General features: G+C 51.2%; 1 protein-coding gene and 1 long non-coding RNA gene across 3 annotated transcripts in view; one reads left to right on the top strand and one right to left on the bottom strand.

Moving 5' to 3' along the window:
- LOC137847129 (protein N-terminal glutamine amidohydrolase-like) overlaps positions 1-22601 on the bottom strand; it is a 54334-nt gene that overhangs the window by 17559 nt on the left and 14174 nt on the right. Inside the window, exon 5 of one of the 2 annotated variants that reach the window (XM_068665427.1) lies at positions 11197-11465. The exons of the other annotated variant lie outside the window; for it this stretch is intronic. Coding sequence (XP_068521528.1) covers positions 11446-11465 — 20 coding nt within the window. The 3' untranslated portion in view covers positions 11197-11445. Of the gene's footprint in view, positions 1-11196; positions 11466-22601 lie in introns of those variants that run through there. 2 annotated transcript variants of the gene reach the window in all.
- Positions 1263-20872, top strand: LOC137847149 (uncharacterized). Its single transcript, XR_011090814.1, has 2 exons — positions 1263-1397; positions 20245-20872. It is a non-coding gene; the product is annotated as an uncharacterized lncRNA (long non-coding RNA).

Below are 22601 nucleotides of genomic sequence, written 5' to 3'. Positions count from 1 at the left end.
AGAGCGAGGAGAAGCTGAATGAAATCCTCAGCGGTGAGTGAGGGCAGTGGGGGGTGTGCTAGGGCTGGGGGGACAGCAGCAGAGGCCCCCATGCCTTGCCCTGCTCCAGGGAAATGCTTCGGGGCGGAGGAGCAATGCAGCCATAGGAACGAGGGAGAGGAGACGGGGTAGCCTGTGGTGTCAGGGAATGGCCTCCCAGCCTGGAGCCGGGCAGTGCCGCTGAAAGGGTTGAGTGTCCCTGAGGAAGAGTCAGGGGAAAGGGCAGTAAGGCTGACAGAAGGTGGGAGCCTGTTGTAGAGCACGCAACCAGGACGAAGAGGGAGATGAGACAGCCTACAAGCAGCTAGGAGCAGGGTCACGATTGCTAGCCCTTGCTCTCATGGGGAAGTACAATAGCGAGAGGAAAGAGTCCAGGAGATTCCTGGAATGTGTGAATCCTCCCAAGGGATGGAGGCAGGTGGTGAGGGAACCAGCTTGTGAAGGTGCCCCACTTGACCTGTGGTGCGCAGGTGGGGAAGGACTGGTGGCTGCATTTGGGACATTGCTGAGCAGCAGCTTTCAACGGATTCCTTTGTCCCTCCTGCTCCTCCTGGCCTGGGGAAGAGTCGAGTGGGGCTGGCATGCTCTGCAGGGGATGCCTGGGGATCTCTGCAAGGAGTGGGTTTTCATCTCTGCTCTTCTTTCTTTTGCAGTCCTCCAGCCTTCAGAGAAAGACCCGGAACCCATGGTCCGTTCCCTGGCAGTTCAAACCACCCTGATCCTGACGTCAAGGCATAACGCAATGTCAGGACGGAGATTTCCACTGCTGTGGTGCTGCTAGCCCCGCAGCAGTCCTCAAAAGAGCAATATGTATTTTAATAGAACTAGGTTGTTGTCTCGTTATTCCAGCAGCTCCTTCAAAGTGACTCAGTGCCATGACGCTGAGCTAACCTGGAGGCCACCAAGGACCCTGAGAAGTTCCCTCTGTTCCCCTGAGAAGGCAACTTCCTTGTGAGGGGAACAGAGGGCCCTATATGTTAGCCTGACCCTACCCGTAGGGAAGTCCTGGGGCTAGGGTCATGGACGTTGCCAGAAAGCTTCCCAACCTGGTTTTCCCCTCTGATTACTATCGTCTTTTGATAGTCCAGGCTGGCAGTGATAATATTGAAGACAGAAGCCTGAAGACTATCAAGCGGGACTTTAGGGGTCTGGGACGGGTAGTGGATGGAGTGGGAGTTCAGGTGGTGTTTTTGTCCACCCCTACAGTGGCAGGGAGTGGTACAGAGAGGACTCACGACTCACTGGGATCCAGCAACTGCGACTCCTTCTTGCTGTCCTCTGTCAAACCTCTGTTCTCTACCACTAAGCTGTCCTCTGCCGGTCTCCTGTCCTCTGCCAGGCTGCTGTCCTCTACCGGGGTGCTGTCCTCTGCCAGCAAGCTGTCCTCTGCTGGCCGGTTGCTGCCCTCAGAAGACCAGGTCTCCTGCCAGGCCAGCCTGGACTGCCTGGGGAGCATGCCTCCCTCCTCATCAGATTCAGAAGGAGACTCTGGAGTGGGAGAGTTCTCAAATAGAAAACAGAAGCTCCTTCGGGCAGGCATGGGCTATGCTCAGGGACTCCTCGAAGGCCCTGTGCTCCTGCCCTGTCCGTCACTGCCATACACCGACGCTGAGGGTCCAAGCCACAGCTGCAGTCATATAAGGCGGACCACTGGGGTGTCACCAAGGGAGATCACCAAGGGTCCCATGTGACACGCGCCTGGGCTGGATGGGCCCCACCGGGCGCTGTAAGTTCGTGGGCGACACCAAGCTGGGCAAGGGGATCTGGACAGGCTGGATCAACGGGCCGCATCCAGCTGCGTGGCATTCAAGGCCAAATGCTGGGTTCCACACTTGGAATCATAGAATATCCTGAGTTGGAAGGGGGCAGACCTGAAGGGATGAAAGACACGGTCTCCCGATGCCTCTTGAGCAGAAGGCGTTTATTGCCATTTTTCTCTGCTACATATACTTTCCCCGTAACCACTTGCGCTGTCCATGCGCCTGAATCAGTCATACAATTCATTAGAGACCCTCAGCCACGTGCCTCAAGCCAGCCAGCAATTGACCACTGCACAAAGCTCATCTTTAGTGCTGTAGCCAAGTTAATTTATCTCCACCTTGTTCAAGTTTTTGTTACTAATGCCTAGTAAAAAAAGGGGCTTTAGGGCTTTGGGGTGACTACTTAAAGGATCAGGGGCACAGGTTGTGTTTGCCTCTGTCCTTCCGATAGGGGGGATCGATGCTGACAAGCAGACTCCACATTAACACGTAGCTTCGGGACTGGTGCAACTGGTAGAACTTTGGGCTTGCTGATCATGGGAGGGTCTATGTGACACTGGCCTGCTACCACCAGATGAGATGCGCCTCCCTGTAGTGGGTTTACATGGCAAGGTTTTGGTAGCACGGGGCCATAGGAGTGGCTTTTGTGAGAAGGATCTGGAAGCTGCCCCATGTTTGCTAAGGGCCCCTCTGCTGACCAGAGCTGAGCCAATAAGTCACAGAATCACAGAATTTCTAGGTTGGAAGAGACCTCAAGATCATCGAGTCCAACCTCTGACCTAACGCTAACAGTCCCCACTAAACCATATCCCTCAGCTCTACATCTAAACGTCTTTTAAAGACTTCCAGGGATGGTGACTCCACCACTTCCCTGGGCAGCCTGTTCCAGTGTCTAACAACCCTTTCGGTAAAGAAGTTCTTCCTAAGATCCAACCTAAAACTCCCCTGGCGCAACTTTAGCCCATTCCCCCTCGTCCTGTCACCAGGCACGTGGGAGAACAGGCCAACCCCCGCCTCACTACAGCCTCCTTTGAGGTATCTGTAAAGAGCAATAAGGTCGCCCCTGAGCCTCCTCTTCTCCAGGCTGAACAAGCCCAGCTCCTTCAGCCACTCCTCGTAGGACTTGCTCTCCAGGCCCCTCACCAGCTTTGTTGCCCTTCTCTGGAGTCTCTCTAGCACCTCCATATCCTTCTTGTAGTGACGGGCCCAAATTGAACAGAGTACTTGAGGTGCAGCCTCACCAGAGCCGAGTACAGGGGGACGATCACCTCCCTAGCCCTGCTGGTCACACGATTTGCGCCTCTGTGTAAGCATATTTAAGACAGGGAAAAAAAACACTGCGCCACACAGCAGCTGGGAGAGTGAGAGGAGTGAGGAACGGCCTTGCAGGCGCCAAGGTCAGTGAAGAAGGAGGGGGAGAGGTGCTCCAGGCGCCGGAGCACAAGTCCCCTGCGGCCTGTGGTGAGGACCCTGGTGAAGCAGGTTGTCTCCCTGCAGCCTCATGGAGCATCACGGTGGAGCAGGGTTCCACGCTGCAGCGCGTGGAGGAGACCACGGTGGAGCAGGTGGCCCTGCACCGATGGAGTCTGCCGCCTGTGGAAGACCCCTGCCGGAGCAGATTCCGGGCCACACCTGTAGCCCGGGGAGAGGAGACCACGCAGGAGCAGGTGACCTGGCGGGAGCTGCTGCCCGTAGGGGACCCAGGTTGGAGCAGTTTGCTCCTGAGGGAGGGACCCCGTGCTACGGACCCATATCTGGAGCAGTTCTGGAAGAGCTGCTGCCTGTGGGAAGCCCATGCCGGATCAGTTCATCAAGGACTGCATCCCGTGGGAGGGATCCCACAGCACAAGGGACGAGAGTGACCGAGAAGGAGCGGCAGAGAAGAAGCACTATAGACTGACCATAACCCCTGTTCCTTCGTTCCCCTGCACTGCTCGGGGGGAGGAGGTGGAAGAGGGTAGATGGGGGAGAAGGTGCTTTTGGCTTCTCTCCTTTGTTTCTCACTTCTCTAGCTTGTTAGTAATAAGCAATAAATCTTACCATCTCCCTATGCTGAGTCTGTTTTGTCCGTCACGATAATTACTGTGCCATCTCCTCGTCCTTATCTCAACCCTTGAGCCCTTTTCATTGTATTTTCTCCCCATTCCTCTTTGAGGAGGGGGAGTGAGAGAGCGGTCGTGGTGAAGCTCGGCTGCCCACCCAAGTAAAACCACCACACTCTCTCAGAGAGGGGTAAGGATTTTTGCTCAGGACTTGGCAGGGCTGATAGATAGGGCTTTAAACTAGAGTCGAAGGAGGAAGGGGATAAAACCAGGCATGCCGCTGATGAGCTGAGGGATGGTGCGCTAGAATCAGAGGGACGGTGTGCTAGTGAGGTCCTGCGGTCAGCTCCACAAGGCACTGCGTGTAGGGAGGCGCATTTGAAGTGCTTCTACACAAACGCAGGCACTATGAGGAATCAAATGGATGAGCTAGAAGTCTTGGCCCAGTCCCACAGCTACGACATCATTGGCATAAGCGAAACCTGGTGGGATGAGTCCTGTGGCTGGTGTGTTGCAATAGATGGTTACAGGCCCTTCAGGAGGGACAGGCGGGATAGGTGAGGTGGCGGGGTGGCGATCTATGTGAAGCATGGGCTGGACTGTGTGGAACTTCAAGTGGGCAATGGCAAAGTTGAGAGCTTCTGGGTAAGGATTAAGGGATGAACAAATAAAGGGGATGTCGTTGTGGGAGTCTATTACAGACCACCTGGCCAGGACGACAACGACGATGAATTGTTCTTTGTGGAACTAAGAGATGCCTCGAGATCAACTCCCCTTGTCCTTATGGGGGATTTCCACTTGCCAAAATGTCAATTGGGATCACCACACGGCTGACACAAGCAAGTCCAGGAGGTTCATAGAGCACCTAGATGATAACCTCTTGGTGCAGATGCAAAGGGAGCCAACTAGGAAAGGTGTCCTCCTAGATCTATTGCTGGAGAACAGAGAGGGGCTTGTGGGAGACATGGCAAGTGGTGGCCATTGGTGGCCAAGTGGTGACTATGAAGTGGTAAGGTTTAAAATTCATGGTTACAGAAGGAAAACTGCCACCAAACTTCGGCCCTAGATATGGGGAAAGCAGACTTCAGGCTGCTCAGGGAAGTAGTCAGCAAGGTCCCCTGGGAAGCTGCTTTTGAAGGCATTGGCGTCCATCAGTGCTTGTCAGTCTTTAAGCACTGCCTCCTAAAAGCACAAGGTCAGGCAATTCCAAAATATCGGAAGTCAGGCAGGCGGGGCAGAAGGCCGGCCTGGCTGACCAGGGATCTTCTACTGGAGCTTAGGTGAAAAAAGAAAGTGTACGGCTCCTGGAAGGAGGGTCAGGTGATGAGGAAGGAATACAGGGATGCTATTGGGGTTTGTAGGGAGAAAATTCGTCTGGCCAAAGCCCAACTAGAGTTGAAGCTGGCCATGTCTCTGGGAGACAATAAAAAAGTTTTTTTTAGATATGTGAACAGAAAAAGGAGAACCAAAGAAAGCATTGATGGGTATCCATCAAAAAAGGAGAACCAAAGAAAACAAGCTACTTGTTGGGGAAGGTCTCCTCACAGACAATGAGGCAAAGCAGACACATTTAATGCCTGAACAGGGACCGGTCTGAACGGGATTTGGACACTGCTGGCAGTGATCCTGGGCCATGGTTGGACGGAATAAGGGAAGCCGGTCCTGCAATGCAGCCCAGGAGGTGGAAGGGACAAGAATCCCCGCACCCGCGCCGGGAAGGTGAAAGGGACGTGGAGTCCCCGCACCCGGGAGAGAATCCCGCCGGTCACGCGTCGCCGAGGTCTGCAGCTCGGAAGGTGGAAGGGAGTCCCCGCACCCGGGATGAGCCTATATAGGGTCCCGCCGGAAAAGTGCCGCCAAGGTCTTTGCAAATGCTGCAACCGACGTATATAAAGGTATGAAAAGACAAAGACTGAGCTATCCATTAAAGTTGAAGTTCACTGTTCACTCATATGGAGCGTCTGTGTCTTCCTTCCGTCGGCAACATTCAGCAAAGCTTTTGACACGGTTTCCCGTAGGATGCTACTGGACAAAATGCCCAGCATACAACTTAACAAAAACATCATACGATGGGTGAGCAACTGGTTGATGGGCAGGGCTCAAAGGGTTGTGGTAAATGGGGCGGATGGTCACTAGTGGGGTCCCTCAAGGCTCCATTTTAGGGCCAGTCCTCTTCAAAGTTATTATAAATGATTTGGATGTAGGACTAGAAGGTGTTTTGAGCAAATTTGCCGACGATACCAAACTTGGAGGAGTTGTGGACTCGGATGAGGGTGGAAAGGCCTAGAGGGGAAGACATATGAGGAGCGGCTGAGGGCGCTGGGCCTGTTCAGCCTGGAGAAGAGGAGGCTGAGGGGGGACCTCATCGCAGTCTACAACTTCCTTGAGAGGGGGAGTGGAGAGGCAGGTGACCTATTCTCCGTAATCACCAGTGATAGGACCCGTGGGAAAGGTGTTAAGCTGAGGCAGGGGAAGTTTTGGCTGGAGGAGGGTAAGCGAGCTTTAATGGCAACTGGCATAATGTTTGCAGCTGCCGAGGAATAATTCTGTGAGGCATGTGTTAACAATTCGTGTCCATAAAGAACAAATCTGTTTGAATCCTGTCTGCCTCTGGGCCCTGCACTGACAATTTAGTTCTTGAACCACAGATGCAGTGTGTCCCAGTCTCCCCCTCATTCTAGTCAATTTATCACGTCTTCAGAAAACACTCCTTAAATTTATGAACCTGTTTGCTTTTGTTATTCCGGACTTCTAGTTCTAACAGTTACAGCCTTTTTTCCTGTCTTCTTCGAGATTAACTTAACACTGCTATAGATGTGTCTGTGAATGGCTGGGGAAGAATGTTTTAATTACTCGTGAAGCGTCAAATAAGAAAGCTGTTTGTGTTTGATGTCTGGGAGTTTCAGAACAACTGATAACAACTAGTGACTGTTATGGGATACTATGAGGATTCTTGGTATCTGGCCAGGGCGGCCAAGAGATTAAGAGGAAGAAAAAAGAAGCTGAAGGACGGTTGGGAGACAAGAACTGCAGAAAGTGTTCCATAAACTTGGAATGGTGCCAAGTGAGTACAAAGGGGGAGAGGAAGACTACGAGCCTTCAGCATGAAAGACCCCTAGAGACCCCCAGAGGAGACTGATGTGCATGCTCCAGTAGGAGGGACTGGACCCCGGAAGCTAATTATAATAATCTATTTTTTTAGAAGTAGTAATGAATATGTATTAGTCTAGGTGCATAAAAATCAGCTGCTTGATGTAACTGGTGTGCGTCCAGGTGGAGCGGAGACTCCCGGTGCACCCAGCGCTGTTTGCTTACCTCTATTCCTTTATATTCTTTTAATAAATCCTATTTTTTTATTTAATCCTAATTTGAATCCTGAGCCATTTATAACAATTCTAACCGGAATAATAACTGTACATTGTATATTGTATATATAAAAGCCCGGGCATTTTTGTTAAAGTGTTCTTTTACACATATGTTAATATGTAAAGATGTAACTATAAGAACTGCCATTGAGGTGTATGTCTAAGGGAACAAAATTTGCCCAGGCATATTATCGGCTCATCAGGTTTAAATGTCCTCAGTGTAATTGTCTACAGGCAGTTAATTTACAGTGGTCTGATTTTACTTGTGTATTTATATATTGTGGATTTTGGGGGGATTGGGATTGACTAGTAAAGAGCTTCTAGGAAAATGGTGGAATATTAACCACTGTAGATTACTATAGGAAAAGTTCAAAGCAAAGAAACCCCGAGGAAAAGCCCCCTAGGATGTATACTAACACATTGGAGGGATATAGTGGGGTGAGAGGGTACAGAGAGTAAAAGAACCCTTATCAAATATTGTAATCAGTGGTGGCCACTTTATAAACTAGAGGATGGAGCAGAGTGGCCCCTAAATGGAACTACTAATTATAACACCATATTACAGTCAATGTTGTTTTTGTGGAAAGAAGGAAAACAGGATGAAATGTTGTATATTGATGTTGTTTCAGCATCTTGGAGGGAAAAGGTACGGAATTAAGTTGGCCCCTGATTGAGCCTTTGATGTCGGCATTAGAAAAGTAAAGGCTAGAGAAAGATAAAGGAAGTGTTAAAAGGCTTGTTGAAGGTGTTAAAGGTATTCGAAGTTGAATGAGCAGGGAAAGGTGATGTAGGCATTATCTAAGTAACAGTCTAGAAGTTTTGGTATATTTGCATATTTGCTGTGGTGTTTGTTCAGTTTCCCAAGCATCGGGGAGGGGGGAACAGCCTGCTCCTCCAGGGGCCTCTCCAGCGGCCACAGGGGGGCTTCGGCTCCAGCACCTGGAGCGCCTCCTCCCCCTCCTTCTGCACTGACTTTGGTGTCTGCGGGGGGGGGGGGGGGTTCTCGCTCTCCCAACTGCTGTTGAGCAGCAGGTTTTTGTTTGTTTCTTTGTTTGTTTGTTTTCGTGGATGTGCTCTCACAGAGTCACAGACTGTGTTGCTATGGATTGGCTCTGGGCAGCAGTGGGCCCCTTTAGGGCCAGATGAAATTGTCCCTTATCTACCACGGGGAGATTTCTGTGTGTTTTTTTTTTTTCTTCACGGGGGCTGCCACTGCAGTTTCCCACCCCCACACCCCTCACACCCCCCGAACCTTGCCATCAAACCCAATACACTGGGGCAGCTAAGTCATTACTGACTTGTAAAGTATCAGGGATTAATTTAACTAATTAAATCCTAAATATGATGGGGGTAGAAGGGACTGGGATAACAGTGCCACTTTTGGGGAATACCAAGCTGAGACCAGGGGATAAAATGATCACTGGGCAATTATTGTATGTATCCAAGGCAGGGACTAACTTGTTGGGAAGGGATTTGATGATTAAATTGGGCATTCAAATAGTAAATTGTTAGACTGGAATAACAGTGTTATTAATGGAGTGCTCTCTGGCCGTCTGTGTAGGAATATATACTTTAGGGAAGCACACATGCAGAGGATGTACTACTATATGTCAAAGGGTAAATAAAAAGGTCTTCTGTAACCTATCTAGAGGGGGATGGGAGCCAGGGCTTTGACCTTTCCAAAGTATACAGGTAGACTTTACTGAGTTACTTGTTTGTCCTAATTGACCACGTGACTGAATGGGTGTAAAGCTTTACTGCAAGGATTAAAGCAGGCCTTAGAGATTGAGTGGGATTTTCACAGCCCCTGGCACCCCTCCTCTTCTGGAAAGGTAGAGCAAATGAATGGTGAAATTAAGAAACAAAACTTATGCTGGAAACTAAGGCTTCTTGGGTAAAATGCTTACCTCTTGCACTGTTAAACATATGGGCACAGCCCAGAACTGCTGTAGGAATTTCTCCTTTTGAAATGCTATATGGCATGCCCTATGACTTGGCATTGCCACTTGATCACCCTCAATTCTAATTATGACTTGGAAAGAGACTTCTTTAACACCACTATGGGGAAGGCCCCTATGTTGTTTTGCTTACCACAGAAACAGCTATTTGAACTGCGGAGAAAGGATGGACGCATGCCAGCCGTGTGAAAGGCCCAATCTGGGAAGGTAAATGGGAGGCAGCTCCAGGCCCTGACGACTTGAAGCTGACACTAAGACGGACTCGATAAGTATTTTATATTATCTGTGTATCGTGGGAAGGGGAGGAGGCCCTGTTTCAAAGGCTCCCTAGTAGGTTCCCCTGAAGAACACTGCTGCTGCCAAGAAGAACCGATACCTTGTAGTTCGCTGCAACCGAACTGACAAGCGAGGCAGAGAAGTGAAAACAGTGGGGGACTGAGGGGCTGACAATTTAGATGGGCTCTGACCACCTCCTACGATACATGGGAGTCAGTATCATCGTTTTGGTCAGCTATGGGTCTGCACATCCCCATCAGCCTTTTAAGTGGAGCTTGATCAGATGGGAGAATTAATTCATCATCCAGCAAACAACGACAGCGGGTGCTCCCAATTTCTGCATCACATTATGTGACCTGGTGTCAGTGCAGCCATGCTTTAACTGATCAGGATTTTATTTCTGCCCAAGTTCTAACCCAGGAAAGGGGTACTGTATTTACCCGAACGTGTATTACTGTGCATACCGGGGGTGTGAAACCGTTGCTACAGACTGGACACTCAGGACTGGTTGGGATAAAATTTTACAAGTGGGATATGGGCCGCAAGGTTGTAACCAACAAGCAGATCCCCGTTACAGGTGGCGAGGGCATGGCATAGGGTATACAGGAACCTTCCATGGAAATAAAAAGTTTGCAAGGTTCTATATATATAACAAACTTGGACGATACTAGCTGGGTACTAGGAAAAATGTGAGGTGTCAGATTTTACAAACACAGAACAGATAGGGGAGGACTCGTACTAATAAAAAGGAGGATGCTGATAGGCCCCATGCAGTAGGACCAAATGAGGTATTGTCAGAAAATATCCAGGGAATCCAGCCTGTGGAAAATACTACAGTGCCAACCCTCGGCAGCCCTACGAGCTCAGGTAAAGCCGAGAATGATAACATAGCTGAGAATAACATATGGGGGGGTCGTGAATGCCAGCTACCAATTATTAAACAAAACAAACCCAAATGTAACAAAACACTGTTGATTATGCTTTAGTATAAGGCCTTCATATTATGATGCTATCGGGAATCCTGGGGAGCCCTCCCACACAAACGAGAACAACCCTCTACAATGCAGTTGGGGAAAAGACATAAGGGTAACACTAACACAAGTCACTGGAGGTGGTAGGTGTGTGGGCATGGTTCCTAGTGGGAAGTGTCACCTATGTAATATCATGGAGAATGGAAAACAATCAACCGAGTGGCTAATCCCAGCCAACAAGGCTAGGTGGGATTGTTCGTGAGTGGGCGTAACTCCTTGTCTATCACTAAAACTCTTTAATGCGTCTCGTGATTTTTGTATACAGGTGATAATTATACCAAGGATTCTATACCACCCTGAGGATTGTATGTATACCCAGCACACAGTGGCAAGGCATCATCTGGAAAGACGGGAACCATTCATGGCTCTAACTTTGGCCACCCTAATAATCCTGGAAGGAGCTGGAGTGGGGACCAGGGTAGCCTCATTGGTTAAACAAAATCAAGAATTTACTTCCTTACGCATTGCTGTGGACGAGGACCTGACCCAAATTGAACAATCCATCTCGGCCCTGGAAAATCTATCAGGTCGCTTTCAGAGGTAGTGTTACAAAATCGTAGGGGATTAGATTTGGTATTTGTTACAACAGGGCGGGCAGTGTGCAGCCCTGAAAGAGGAATGCTGTGTGTATGCTGATCACACTGGAGAGGTAAGAGATACAATGGCAAGACCCAGGGAAGGGTTGGAAAAAAAAAAAAGGAAACGGGAGAATGAAGCCCGACGGAGCTGGTATGAATCTTGGTTTAATTATTCACCTTAGCTTACTACTTTATTATCAACAATAACAGGACCTTTGTTGTTATTAATAATAGCACTAACTTTTGGACCATGTATTTTTAATAAATTGATTGCGATTGTAAAGGGACATTTAGAAGCGGCGCATTTAGTGCTCATACATGCCAAATATGAGCCAATAAGTACCAGCGAAGGAATCGAGGAAACATTAGTTCTTAGTAGCCAGGCATTGCAGAGCTTCAATGAACAAAATGAGTAACTAAAAGAAAAAGGAGGGATTGTAATACACAATAAATGTTTGTTCATTTCTTTTGTATTATAAAAACAAGGAGTTCCGTTTGTGGAGCGGGAGTTGCGAAAACTCCCTGCTGAAGTAAGGAGCTGTATAATGCTTGGCTAGACACTATGAAAATTCTTTTGCTTAATGTAACAAAAAAGAGAACCCCCTCCCCTTCTCTCCTTCTGCATCTCAGTTGCCTCTTTTGTTCAAAGACCCTGCTGCAAAGCTCATGTAACCATCTCCTGATAAGTTGCTCAACTAGTGTATCAACATCCTGCCTTCCTGTCTCACGCTGGCCCAACATGACCAAATAAAAAAAGAAGTTGAACCACAACGCCGAGGAAGACTACGGCCTTCATCTTCACGACCACCAGAGGGACAGAGATGACCCCCTAGCAACAGTGCGCGCAGTCTCAGAATATACCAGGATGTGCTGCATAATCCCGGAATTACCAAGATATAAAAAGGGATGCTGGCGGGGGTGAGGTGCGCCCCGTTGGTGGAGCCGAGACTCCGCGGCCGCCCAGCGCTGTTTTGCTTGCTGTTGCTTACTCAGTAAATTCCTTTCTATTATTAATGCAATGCTCTCTGAAAATTAATTAAGGGGGCAATTTATAACAACAAGGACATTAGTCGGCCCTCTGAGAACCCTGGAATGAATCCCCTCAGGCCCCGTAGACTCATATGCATCCAGTGTGGGTTTGGCTAGGAGGTTTTTGTTACCGCACTCATGGCCCCCCAACTCTGGGCCCCTTGGGTCCCAGAGCCCATCATTGCTCTTGAAGACAGAGGCAAAAGAGGCATTAAATGGCTCTGCTTCGCCTGTGTCTGTGTTTGTGAGGTGACCATCCTCAGCCAGTAACGGACCAATGTTTCCTCTAGCCCTCCTTTAGCAGTTCACATCTTCAATACACATATTAATGTATATATCTGCGTTGTCGCCCACACTACTAGCCAGCTTCACCCCTGAGCTTTGCCTGCACGAATTTTCTCCCAACAGAGGCAAACAGCACCTCCGTAGCCCTGCCATGTCACACGACCTTGCTTCCAGTGGCCACACAGTTTCTTTTTCCACTTAAGCTCTAGAAGAAGATCCCTGCTCAGCCAAGCTGGCCTCCTGCCCCGCCTGCTTGACTTCCGACTTTTTGGAATCGCCTGCTCCTGTGCTCTTAGGAGGTCGTGCTTAAAAAGATGGACCCCGATACCTTCCAAAACAGCTTCTCAGGGGATCTTCCTAACTAGTTCCCTGAGCAGCCTGAACTCTGCCCTCCCCGTGTCCAGAGTTCACAGAATTGGAGGGGTTGGAAGGGACCTCAAGAGATCATCGGGTCCAACCTCCCTGCCAAAAGCAGGTGTACTGGCAGTCTTCCTCCTATCGCCAAAGATTTTTAAACTCAACTGCTTCATGATTGCTATGGCCAAGATGGCTGCCCATCACCACTCCACCCACCGCACCCTCTGTGTTCACGAGCAACAGGTCTAGGATGGCACCTTTCCTTGTTGTCTCCCTCAGTAGCTGTACCAAGGAGTTGTCATCAAGGTGTGTGAGGAATCTCCTGGACCTGCTTGTATCAGCTGTGTGGTCTTCCCAGTTAATGTCTGGCAAGTTGAAGTCCCCCATCAGGACAAGGGCAGTTGAGCTAAGAGAGGTCTCTCTTAGTTCCTTAGCGAAAAATTCATTGGTATCGCAAACACCCCCTGCAACATCCACTAAGAGAGGTCTCTCTTAGTTCCTTAGCGAAAAATTCATTGGTATCGCAAACACCCCCTGCAACATCCACGTGATTGGTTTCTCCCTTAATCCTTACCCAGAGGCTCTCAGCCGTGTCCTTGTGCCAGCCCCTTGCCTCGCCTGCCCTGCCTATCACAGAATCACAGAGTCACAGAACTGTAGGGGTTGGAAGGGATCTCATCCAACTTGATGGGTTTTTAGGATTTAGCACTTGCTCAGGGGTGAAGTTCAAAACTATTGGAGGAGACACCCGTGACAGGTATCTGCCAACATCATCCCACACACCTTGCCACTCACCACAAGACTGTTTCGAGACAGATTCCCAAGTAAGCTTTCTAAACAATTGACTAATCTTAGAGAGAAAATGAAACCTGTTATTCAGAATTAGAAAAAGCAATACATGGGTTACACATGGATCTTCAAAATACTCCCAAACTGTTGTAATTAGCCCACTGTGAAAGAAGGGAAAGGTACCATTCCTGATAGTATTAATAAACTGGTATCCAGATGAGGAAAGGAAGGCAGCGTAGTTCTGAATATTCTCTAAAAGATAGTTTCCATGAGATCCAAATGATAACAGCGCAGAGCCTGAATTCCAGATTAAAGTCAAGGTCAGTGCTTGGCAGCACAGTGAATTAAAAAAAATGAACACAGATTGCAGCACTTTGTCGGATCGAATATATAGGAGAAAGGAGAATATGACACAGATTGCATGACACATGATCAAAGCCATTATTAACAGGACACTGAACATGGTTACTAGCAAGTAAGTGTGTTAGTTGTCCCTGTTTTAATCAATTCTATTCTTATCTCAACCCTTCGGGCCCCACGTTGGGTGCCAAAAAGGACTGTGGTGGTTTTACCGTGCTGGGCAGCTAAACCCCACAACTGCTCTCTCACTCCCCCTCCTTTTAAATGAGGAGGGGAAGAAGTAAAGCAAAGAACAATTCACGGGTTGAGACAAGGATAATTTAATTAAAGGGAAATAATTATAATAATTAAATAAAGATTATTATGAACTAAACAATTTAACTAAGGGGAAATAAAAAGGGAAAGGGGAAAAGGGAGGGGAAAAGGGAAAAATAAAAAGAAGGGAGGAAAACAAACAAATAAAATAAATGAAGGCTATATGGAAGTGCAGAAGAAAGAAATTACTCTCTACTTCCCACAAATGAGCGATGATTGACCACGTCCTTGAAGCAAGGCCTCAACGCATGCAGCCGGTGTTCGAGAGGAGGACCGACGTTTTTCCAACGAGAGCCCACCCCTCCCCTCTTCTTCCTGTTTCCACCTGTTATTGCTGAGTGTGACATCACATGGTATGGAATATCCCTTTGGTTGGTTTAGGTCAGCTGCCCTAGTGATGTTTCTCTCCTCACTTTTCGCCCATCCCCTAGGAGGGTCAGAGAAAGGCCCAATACTGTGCCACTGCTGCTCAGCAGTAGACACAACACTGGTGTGTTAACACTGCTGTTCCAGCTACAAGTACAGAGTACGGCACTGTATGGGCTGCTGCCGGGAAAGTTAACATTCCAGCCAGACCCAGTACACTGGCGTGTCAGCCACTCCTCCCAGCTTTGTGTCATTGGCGTACTTGCTGAGGGCAGACACTATTCCCTCATCAAGGTTGTCGATGAAGATGTTGAACAAGACCGGACCCAGCACCGACCCCTGGGGAACACCGCTAGTCACAGGCCTCCAGCCAGACTCTGCTCCGCTGATCACCACCCTCTGAGCTCAGCCAGTCAGCCAGTTCTCAACCCACCTTGCCGTCCACTCCTCTATCCCACACTTACGCAGCTTTGCTAGTAGGATGTCATGGGAGACAGTATCGAAAGCCTTGCTAAAGTCAAGGTAGATGACATCCACCGCTCTCCCCCCATCTACCCAGCTGGTGATGCCATCATAGAAAGCAACGAGGTAGGTTGAGCATGACTTCCCCTTGGTGAATGCATGCTGACTACTCCTCATAACCTTCTTCTCTTCCAATTGCTTGGAGATGGCATCCAGAACAAGCTGCTCCAATACCTTTCCAGGGACAGAGGTGAGAGTGATTGGCCTGTAGTTTCCCGGATCCTCCTTCCTGTCCTTCTTGAAGACCAGAGTGACATTGGCTGTCCTCCAGTCTTCAGGCACCTCACCTGTTCTCCAGGACCTTCCAAAGATGATAGAGAGCGGTTCAGCGATCACATCTGCCAGCTCCCTTAGCACATGCGGATGCATCCCATTGGGACCCATGGATTTGTGTGCGTTAAGCCCACTCAGACACTCCCGAACCACTCCCACACCCAGGGGAGTGTCCTTGAAGCAAAGACTGAAGCAAAGAAAGCATTCAGTATCTCTGCCTTCTCAGCGTCTCCCGTGACCAGGACACCCCCCTCATTCAGCAAGGGACCCACATTATCCCTAGTCTTCCTCTTGCTGTTTACATACTTGAAAAAACCCTTCTTATTATCCTTTATCTCTTTCGCAAGCCTCATCTCTAGGTGGGCTTTAGCCTTCCTCGTTGCATCCCTGCAGGCCCTGACAACACATCTATACTCCTCCCAAGAGGACAGGCCCTTTTTCCACCTTTCATAGACCATCCTCTTCCTTTTGATCTTATTGATGAGCTCCTTGCTCATCCACGCAGGTTTCCTGCCCGCCTTCCCCGATTTCCTATTCCTTGGGATGCACCGATCCTGAGCATGGAAGAAGTGCTGCTTAAATGTAGCCTAGCTCTCACAAGCACCCTTGCCTTCTAGCAACCTATCCCATGAGATACTCCCAAGCAGGTCCTGGAAGAGGTCGAAGTTGGCTCTTCGGAAGTCCAGGGTAGCAATCCTGCTTTTAGCCTTACTTCCTTTGCCTAGTTCCATTTGGAACTCCACCATCTCATGGTCACTGCATCCCAAGCTGCCCCCAACCTTCACATCCCTAACAAGGCCATCCCTGTTGGTAAGAACGAGGTCCAGGAGCACCCCACGCCTCATCAGCTCCTCCACCACCTGTGTCAGAAAATTGTCCTCAACGCATTGTAGGAACCGTTTGGACTGCTCGTGCCTGGCCGAGTTGCTTACCCAGCAGATGTCTGGGTAATTGAAGTCCCCCATGAGGACCAGCGCTCGTGATCGTGAGGCTACTAGCAGCTGCTCATAGAAGGCCTCATTGACTTCCTCCTCCTGATCTGGAGACCTGTAGTAGACCCCCACCACCATGTCTCCCATGCCAGCCCACCCCTTAATTCTTATCCACAAGCTCTCCACTTGTCCATCACCCTCCCCCAGGTGGAGCTGGGTACACTCTAATTGCTCCCTCACATAAAGGGCAACCCCACCCCCTCGCTTCCCCAGCCTGCCTTTCGTAAAGAGGACATAGCCCTCCATGACTGCGTTCCAGTCACGCGAGCTGTCCCACCATGTCTCAGTGATCGCAATGAGATCGCGGCCCTACGACCGAACACAGATCTTGAGCTCATCCTGTTTATTTCCCATGCTCCGTGCATTGGTGTACAGGCACTTTAGGGAAGCAGCAGGTGCAGTTACCCCTGGGGGAATGCAAGAAGATGATACTGGACAGGGGATTGGGAACGCTACCTTCTCTGAGGAGCCCTCAGACAATCCTATGGGAGAGCTCAGAAGTTTTTCCCTGTCTTCAACAGTGACAGTAGAGACTACTTCCCCCAGCCCTTCTCTGTCACCTTTAGCTCCCCTCCCTTCCCCCATCAAACCTAGTTTAAAGCCCTGATAATCAGCCCAGAGAGCTTGCTCCCCAACACACTTGTGCCCCACTTGCTCAGTTGGTGTCTGTCCGTAGCCCACATACCCGGCCTCTCAAAGGACAGCCCAAGATCAAAATACCCAAATCCCTGGTCCAGACACCACCCCCTCAGCCAGTCCTGTTCTGCTCCTTCTATCTGCATCCCAGTCACCCAGCGGGAGGACAGAGGAGAACACTACCTGCACACCCGATCCCCTCAACATCCCCAGGGATGCAAAGTCCTTTTTAATATTCTTAATTTTTCTAATAGCGGCTTCCTGGGATCCAACCTGAATGACTACAAGAAGATAGTAGTCCTCCAGTTTAATGAGTCGTGGCAGAGCCTTCCTAACGTCTCTGACACATGCCCCAGGAAGACAGCACACTTCTCTGGCTAGGTTATTTGGGCGGCAGAGAGGAGCCTCAGTGCCCTTCAGCAAGGAGTCCCCAATCACCAGGACTCTCCGCTCTTTTTTTTGTGGCACAGGTTACAATGCGGTGCTCCATCTGGCCCTGATCTTTATGTTCTGCACTTCCCCCAGTCTTGACTCTCTTCTTGGGGTTGCTTCCCTGGTTCAGACTACTGTCCAGACCCTCAGCCTCTTCCGCAACCTCCCTGAGAGCCTCAAATCTATTTCCCAGGGACACCGTGGGGGTAGGTGGCACCGTGGGTGTTGTGGGCAGACGTCTCTTTCTGCTCCGAGCCGAGACAAGGATCCAGCCCCTTGGCTCTTGCGGACAGTCTGGTCCTCTGTTCCGCATGTGTTCAACGGGGGCAGCCTCTACCCCTTGTCAGGACGTAGGAGAGGGCTGCTGAGCAACATCAGGGGCGGGGAGACCCCTCCAATCTGTCACCCTCAGAGACTCCCTCAGGCTGCTGATTTCTCGCTGCAGCCCAGCCACCTGCTCAAGGAGTCCCTGAAGGAGGGCACACCTGCAACCGTGACGGCACTCTCCTCCCTCATGGGCCTCCAGATTCCAGAGTTCCCTGCAGTCACCTGTCTGGACTGCCACCTCCCCACTCAGGAGATCCACCTGGGTGCCCACGTGAGCCCACAGAGGCAGCATCTCCTCCATTTGTGTTGCTGCCTCGGACCGACCGCTGCGATGGATGCCCACCATGGTGAGGTCTAGGTTCTCCCCTCTGCCCTGCTTGAACTGCCCCGTGCAAACTGCCTGCGCTAACTGCCAAGCCAGTCCTGTTAGCGCGTCCTGTTTGTGGCGCTCCCTAGGGACTGCTTTTATAGCACCGGGAGTGGGTGATCTGTTGTCACCCCTGGCTCTGCCCTCAGTACATCAGCACCCTCGGCAGCACAAGCACAGCTCCTGCCTGCTCGGGGGGTGGGGGGGGGCAGGGCTGCGGCTTTCTTCCGCATTACTGGGGGGTTTGGGGTTGGCTTCGTTCGTCTCCCTGCCAGGACCCCTTGCTGCAGCCGATCCCTGCGAGGTTCCCGATCAAATGACCATATCCTTCCTGAAGAGCCCATAACCGTCCATCACAGCACACCAAGTCTCGCTTGTTCTGGGACGGAGCTGAAGCTTCCAGCTCCTCCTGCTTCTCCATCATGCTGGGTGCATCGGTGCAGAAACATTCCAAATGTTTCCTAACACTGTTTGTGTTAGGTTAGAGGTTGGACTCGATGATCTTGAGGTCTCTTCCAACGTAGAAATTCTGTGATTCTGTGAAATGTGCTCCAGTGTACCCAGCGTGGCATGGAGCAGGCCAAACGATCTCGCTAGCACACAGTCCCTCCCATTTTGGTGTGCCATCCCCTAGCATATCACCAGTGGGTCTGTTTTTATCCCTTTCCTCTTTCAGATCTTGTTTAATGCTCTGTCCATCAGCCCTGCTAACTAACTGTGCAAAATCTTTCTCCTCCTCTGATAAAGGTGCTTCCAGTCAGGCACCAGCTGGCCTGCAGCTGTATGGGCCATCCCATGATGGAGAAAGCCATAATTCTGTCCATGACACCACCACCGGAGCCACCTATTTATTACCTGCCTCTGCCTCTTTCTTTCCATATTATTCCCTGCTACCAGGAGAGGAAAATGCTATGTGTGCCCCGATCCTTTCACCCATTGCCCCAATGCCCTGAAGTCCCCTTTGATTGCCCTTGGACTTCCCTTTGCCACTTTGAAGCTGCTGTTGGGACAGAACAGCAATGGATGATGCTCAGAGGGCCTTACGGGGCAAGTGAGCTTTCTAGAAACATCTTTTACCCTGATCTCCTGGGAGGCAGCAGACTTCCCCATGGGTTGGGTCAGGTCGGCATATGCGGCCTCTGTTCTCCTCAGAAGGGAGTCGCCTATGACAGTAACCCTTCTGTTTTTCTTGATGGAGGTGGTCGTGATACTGGGGGAAGGCTGACTTGCCCTAGGCTGACTTGCCCTCTAACCTGGATGGACCTTCATGCACATCATCGTTTGTGTGTCTGTTAGTTCCAGAGCCTGTTGTATCAGGGCAGCTGGGAAGGTGAAGTAGGCAAGGAGGGGTTCGCCTGCTGCCCCGAGCAGATCTGGACACTCTGTTCAGCCAGGCTGATCCTCTTCCACATTGGCTCGTCTTTGGGCACATGGGGACCAACGACTCCTGTGCCATTAAAATTTCCTTCTTGAAGAGCGCCCTGCTTTCCTGGACTCCTCTGCCCTTCAGAACCACCTCCCAAGGAACTCTACCAACCAGTGTCCTGAACAGCTCAAAGTCAGCCCTACTGAAGTCCAAGACTGCAGTTTTATTGATCCCCCTCCTGACTTTGCCAAGAATGGAGAACTCTACCATTTTGCGGTCACTTTGCCCAAGACAGCTCCTGACCACCACATCTCCCACCAGTCCTTCTCTGTTTCTGAACACAAAGTCTAGCGGGGCACCTCCCCGGGAAGGCACAATAACCAGCTGCATCAGGAGGTTATGTTCCACGCTCTCCAGAAACCTCCTAGACAGTTTTCTCTGGGCTGTGTTGTGCTTCCAGGATATGTCTGGGAAGTTGAAGTCCCCCACGAGAACAAGCGCTGACGATTTCACAACTTCTGCCAGCTGCCTGCAGAAATTCACATCCATCTCCTCATCCTGGTTCGGCAGTCTATAACAGACCCTCACCAGGATGCTTGCCTTCTTGGCCTTCCAGGGAGGCAGCAGACTTCCCTACAGGTAGGGTCAGGCCAACAAATAGAGCCCTCTGTTCCCCTCACAAGGAAGTTGCCTTCTCAGGGGAACAGAGGGAACTTCTCAGGGTCCTTGGTGGCCTCCAGGTTAGCTCAGCATCATGGCACTGAGTCACTGTGAAGGAGCTGCTGGAATAACGAGACAACAACCTAGTTCTATTAAAATATATATTGCTCTTTTGAGGACTGCTGCGGGGCTAGCAGCACCACAGCAGTGGAAATCTCCGTCCTGACATTGCGTTATGCCTTGACGTCAGGATCAGGGTGGTTTGAACTGCCAGGGAACGGACCATGGGTTCCGGGTCTTTCTCTGAAGGCTGGAGGGCTGCAAAAGAAAGAAGAGCAGAGATGAAAACCCACTCCTTGCAGAGATCCCCAGGCATCCCCTGCAGAGCATGCCAGCCCCACTCGACTCTTCCCCAGGCCAGGAGGAGCAGGAGGGACAAAGGAATCCGTTGAAAGCTGCTGCTCAGCAATGTCCCAAATGCAGCCACCAGTCCTTCCCCACCTGCGCACCACAGGTCAAGTGGGGCACCTTCACAAGCTGGTTCCCTCACCACCTGCCTCCATCCCTTGGGAGGATTCACACACTCCAGGAATCTCCTGGACTCTTTCCTCTCGCTATTGTGCTTCCCCATGAGAGCAAGGGCTAGCAATCGTGACCCTGCTCCTAGCTGCTTGTAGGCTGTCTCATCTCCCTCTTCGTCCTGGTTGTGTGCTCTACAACAGGCTCCCACCTTCTGTCAGCCTTACTGCCCTTTCCCCTGACTCTTCCTCAGGGACACTCAACCCTTTCAGCGGCACTGCCCGGCTCCAGGCTGGGAGGCCATTCCCTGACACCACAGGCTACCCCGTCTCCTCTCCCTCGTTCCTATGGCTGCATTGCTCCTCCGCCCCGAAGCATTTCCCTGGAGCAGGGCAAGGCATGGGGGCCTCTGCCGCTGTCCCCCCAGCCCTAGCACACCCCCCACTGCCCTCACTCACCGCTGAGGATTTCATTCAGCTTCTCGTCGCTCTGGTCCTCGCAGTAGCGCACAGCAAGACCTAGACACAGAGATCCCATCAGAGCCCCGCTCCCCAGCACGCTCCCAGCAGCGCAGCCCCTGGCCTGGCCAGCCAGGCTGTGCCCCCTCCTGCACCCTGGAGCAAGGGCCCAGTCGGGGGGCCCTGGGGGCAACAGGGCAGTGCCTGGGGCTGCCAAAGGCTGCCCCAAGAGGGACCCAGGGGCTGGGCTCACCAATGAATCTGACGGCCTCAAGTCGCAAGTTGGTCTGAGTGGCCTGCAGGTAGGGCTGGCTCTGCTGCAGGTATTCTTCTACTCTGCCTCTGTCCTGCTGCAGCTGGAGAGAGAGAGAACGCAGGGTCACGGGGCTTGCACACCCTCTCCAGGGTCTCCTCCAGCATCCTGGGGGCAGGGAGGGCAGAGGGGCCTGCAGAAGAGCCCCCTGGGGCTCTGTGCTGGCAGGAAGGGAGCGAGGATGCGGCTGCAGGCAGCGGGCTCTGGCCGGGCACGTTTGCCCAGCTGGGGCAAACCAAGTTGGGTCCTTACCAAGTACTCCCTGATCCTCCACATCTGTTCTGTCTGGGCCAAGTGCTTGAGCTCCTTGCGTCGCAGAAACTCTGCAGCCACGGTGAGAGCTTCCCCAGAGGCCTGCGGAGCAGCAGAGGTTGGGAGATGGCACCACAGCCTTGGGAAGGAGACCCTCTGTCCCCTCCTCTTGGCAGGGCTGCGAGCCTTTCCCAGCGCGTTATGGGAGGCTGTGGTGGGGGGCAGCGTGCACTGGGTTCAGTGGCCAAGGCAAGGCCACGGGACAGCCACCATCGGAGGCAGCTCATGCTGCCGGCCAGAGATCCCCCAGAGCAACCCTGTGGTGTCGGCACAGCCTTGCCCATGTAACTGCTCAGCTCTGAGATCTGTACCTTTGCTACGCTCTCACTCTGGTCTCTCATGTGAAAGTAGAGTGGGAGAAGGCTCCTGTGCACTGTCCTCTTCATTTTCTTCTTCCTTTGCCGCAGCACAGCCTCCACTACGGCTTGGAAGAGGCAGATGGAGTGCTCCTGCACCTGGCTGGACTCCTGGCAGGGAGGAGGGCAGGAGGAATTTCAGCATTAGCGTGGCTGATGTGAAGGGAGCTCCCAGCACTGTGAGATGCTTCAGCGCTGGATCCTTCCCAGAGGAGCTGCTCAGGGGCAGCTGCAAGGCCTGGTGCCCGTGAAGGGCAACGCAATCGGTTGCCATCGCAGGCTGCCCGCCAGCCACCCCACTTTCGCCACCAGCTGCACTAGCCATGCCCAAGCAGAGCTCCCCAGTGTTATAAGTTGCCCCCTTAATTAGTTTTCAGAGAGCATTGCATTAATAATAGGAAGGAAGTTATTGAGTAAGAAACAGCAAGCAAAACATCGCTGGGCGGCCGTGGAGTCTCGGCTCCACCAACGGCGCGCACCTCACCCCCGCCAGGGTCCCTTTTTATATCTTGGCAGTT

The sequence above is a fragment of the Anas acuta genome, chromosome W, assembly GCF_963932015.1.
Source record: "Anas acuta chromosome W, bAnaAcu1.1, whole genome shotgun sequence".
Taxonomy (NCBI): Eukaryota; Metazoa; Chordata; class Aves; order Anseriformes; family Anatidae; genus Anas; species Anas acuta.
Note: the sequence above shows the minus strand (reverse complement) of the source record. Positions and strands in the feature narration are given on the sequence as shown.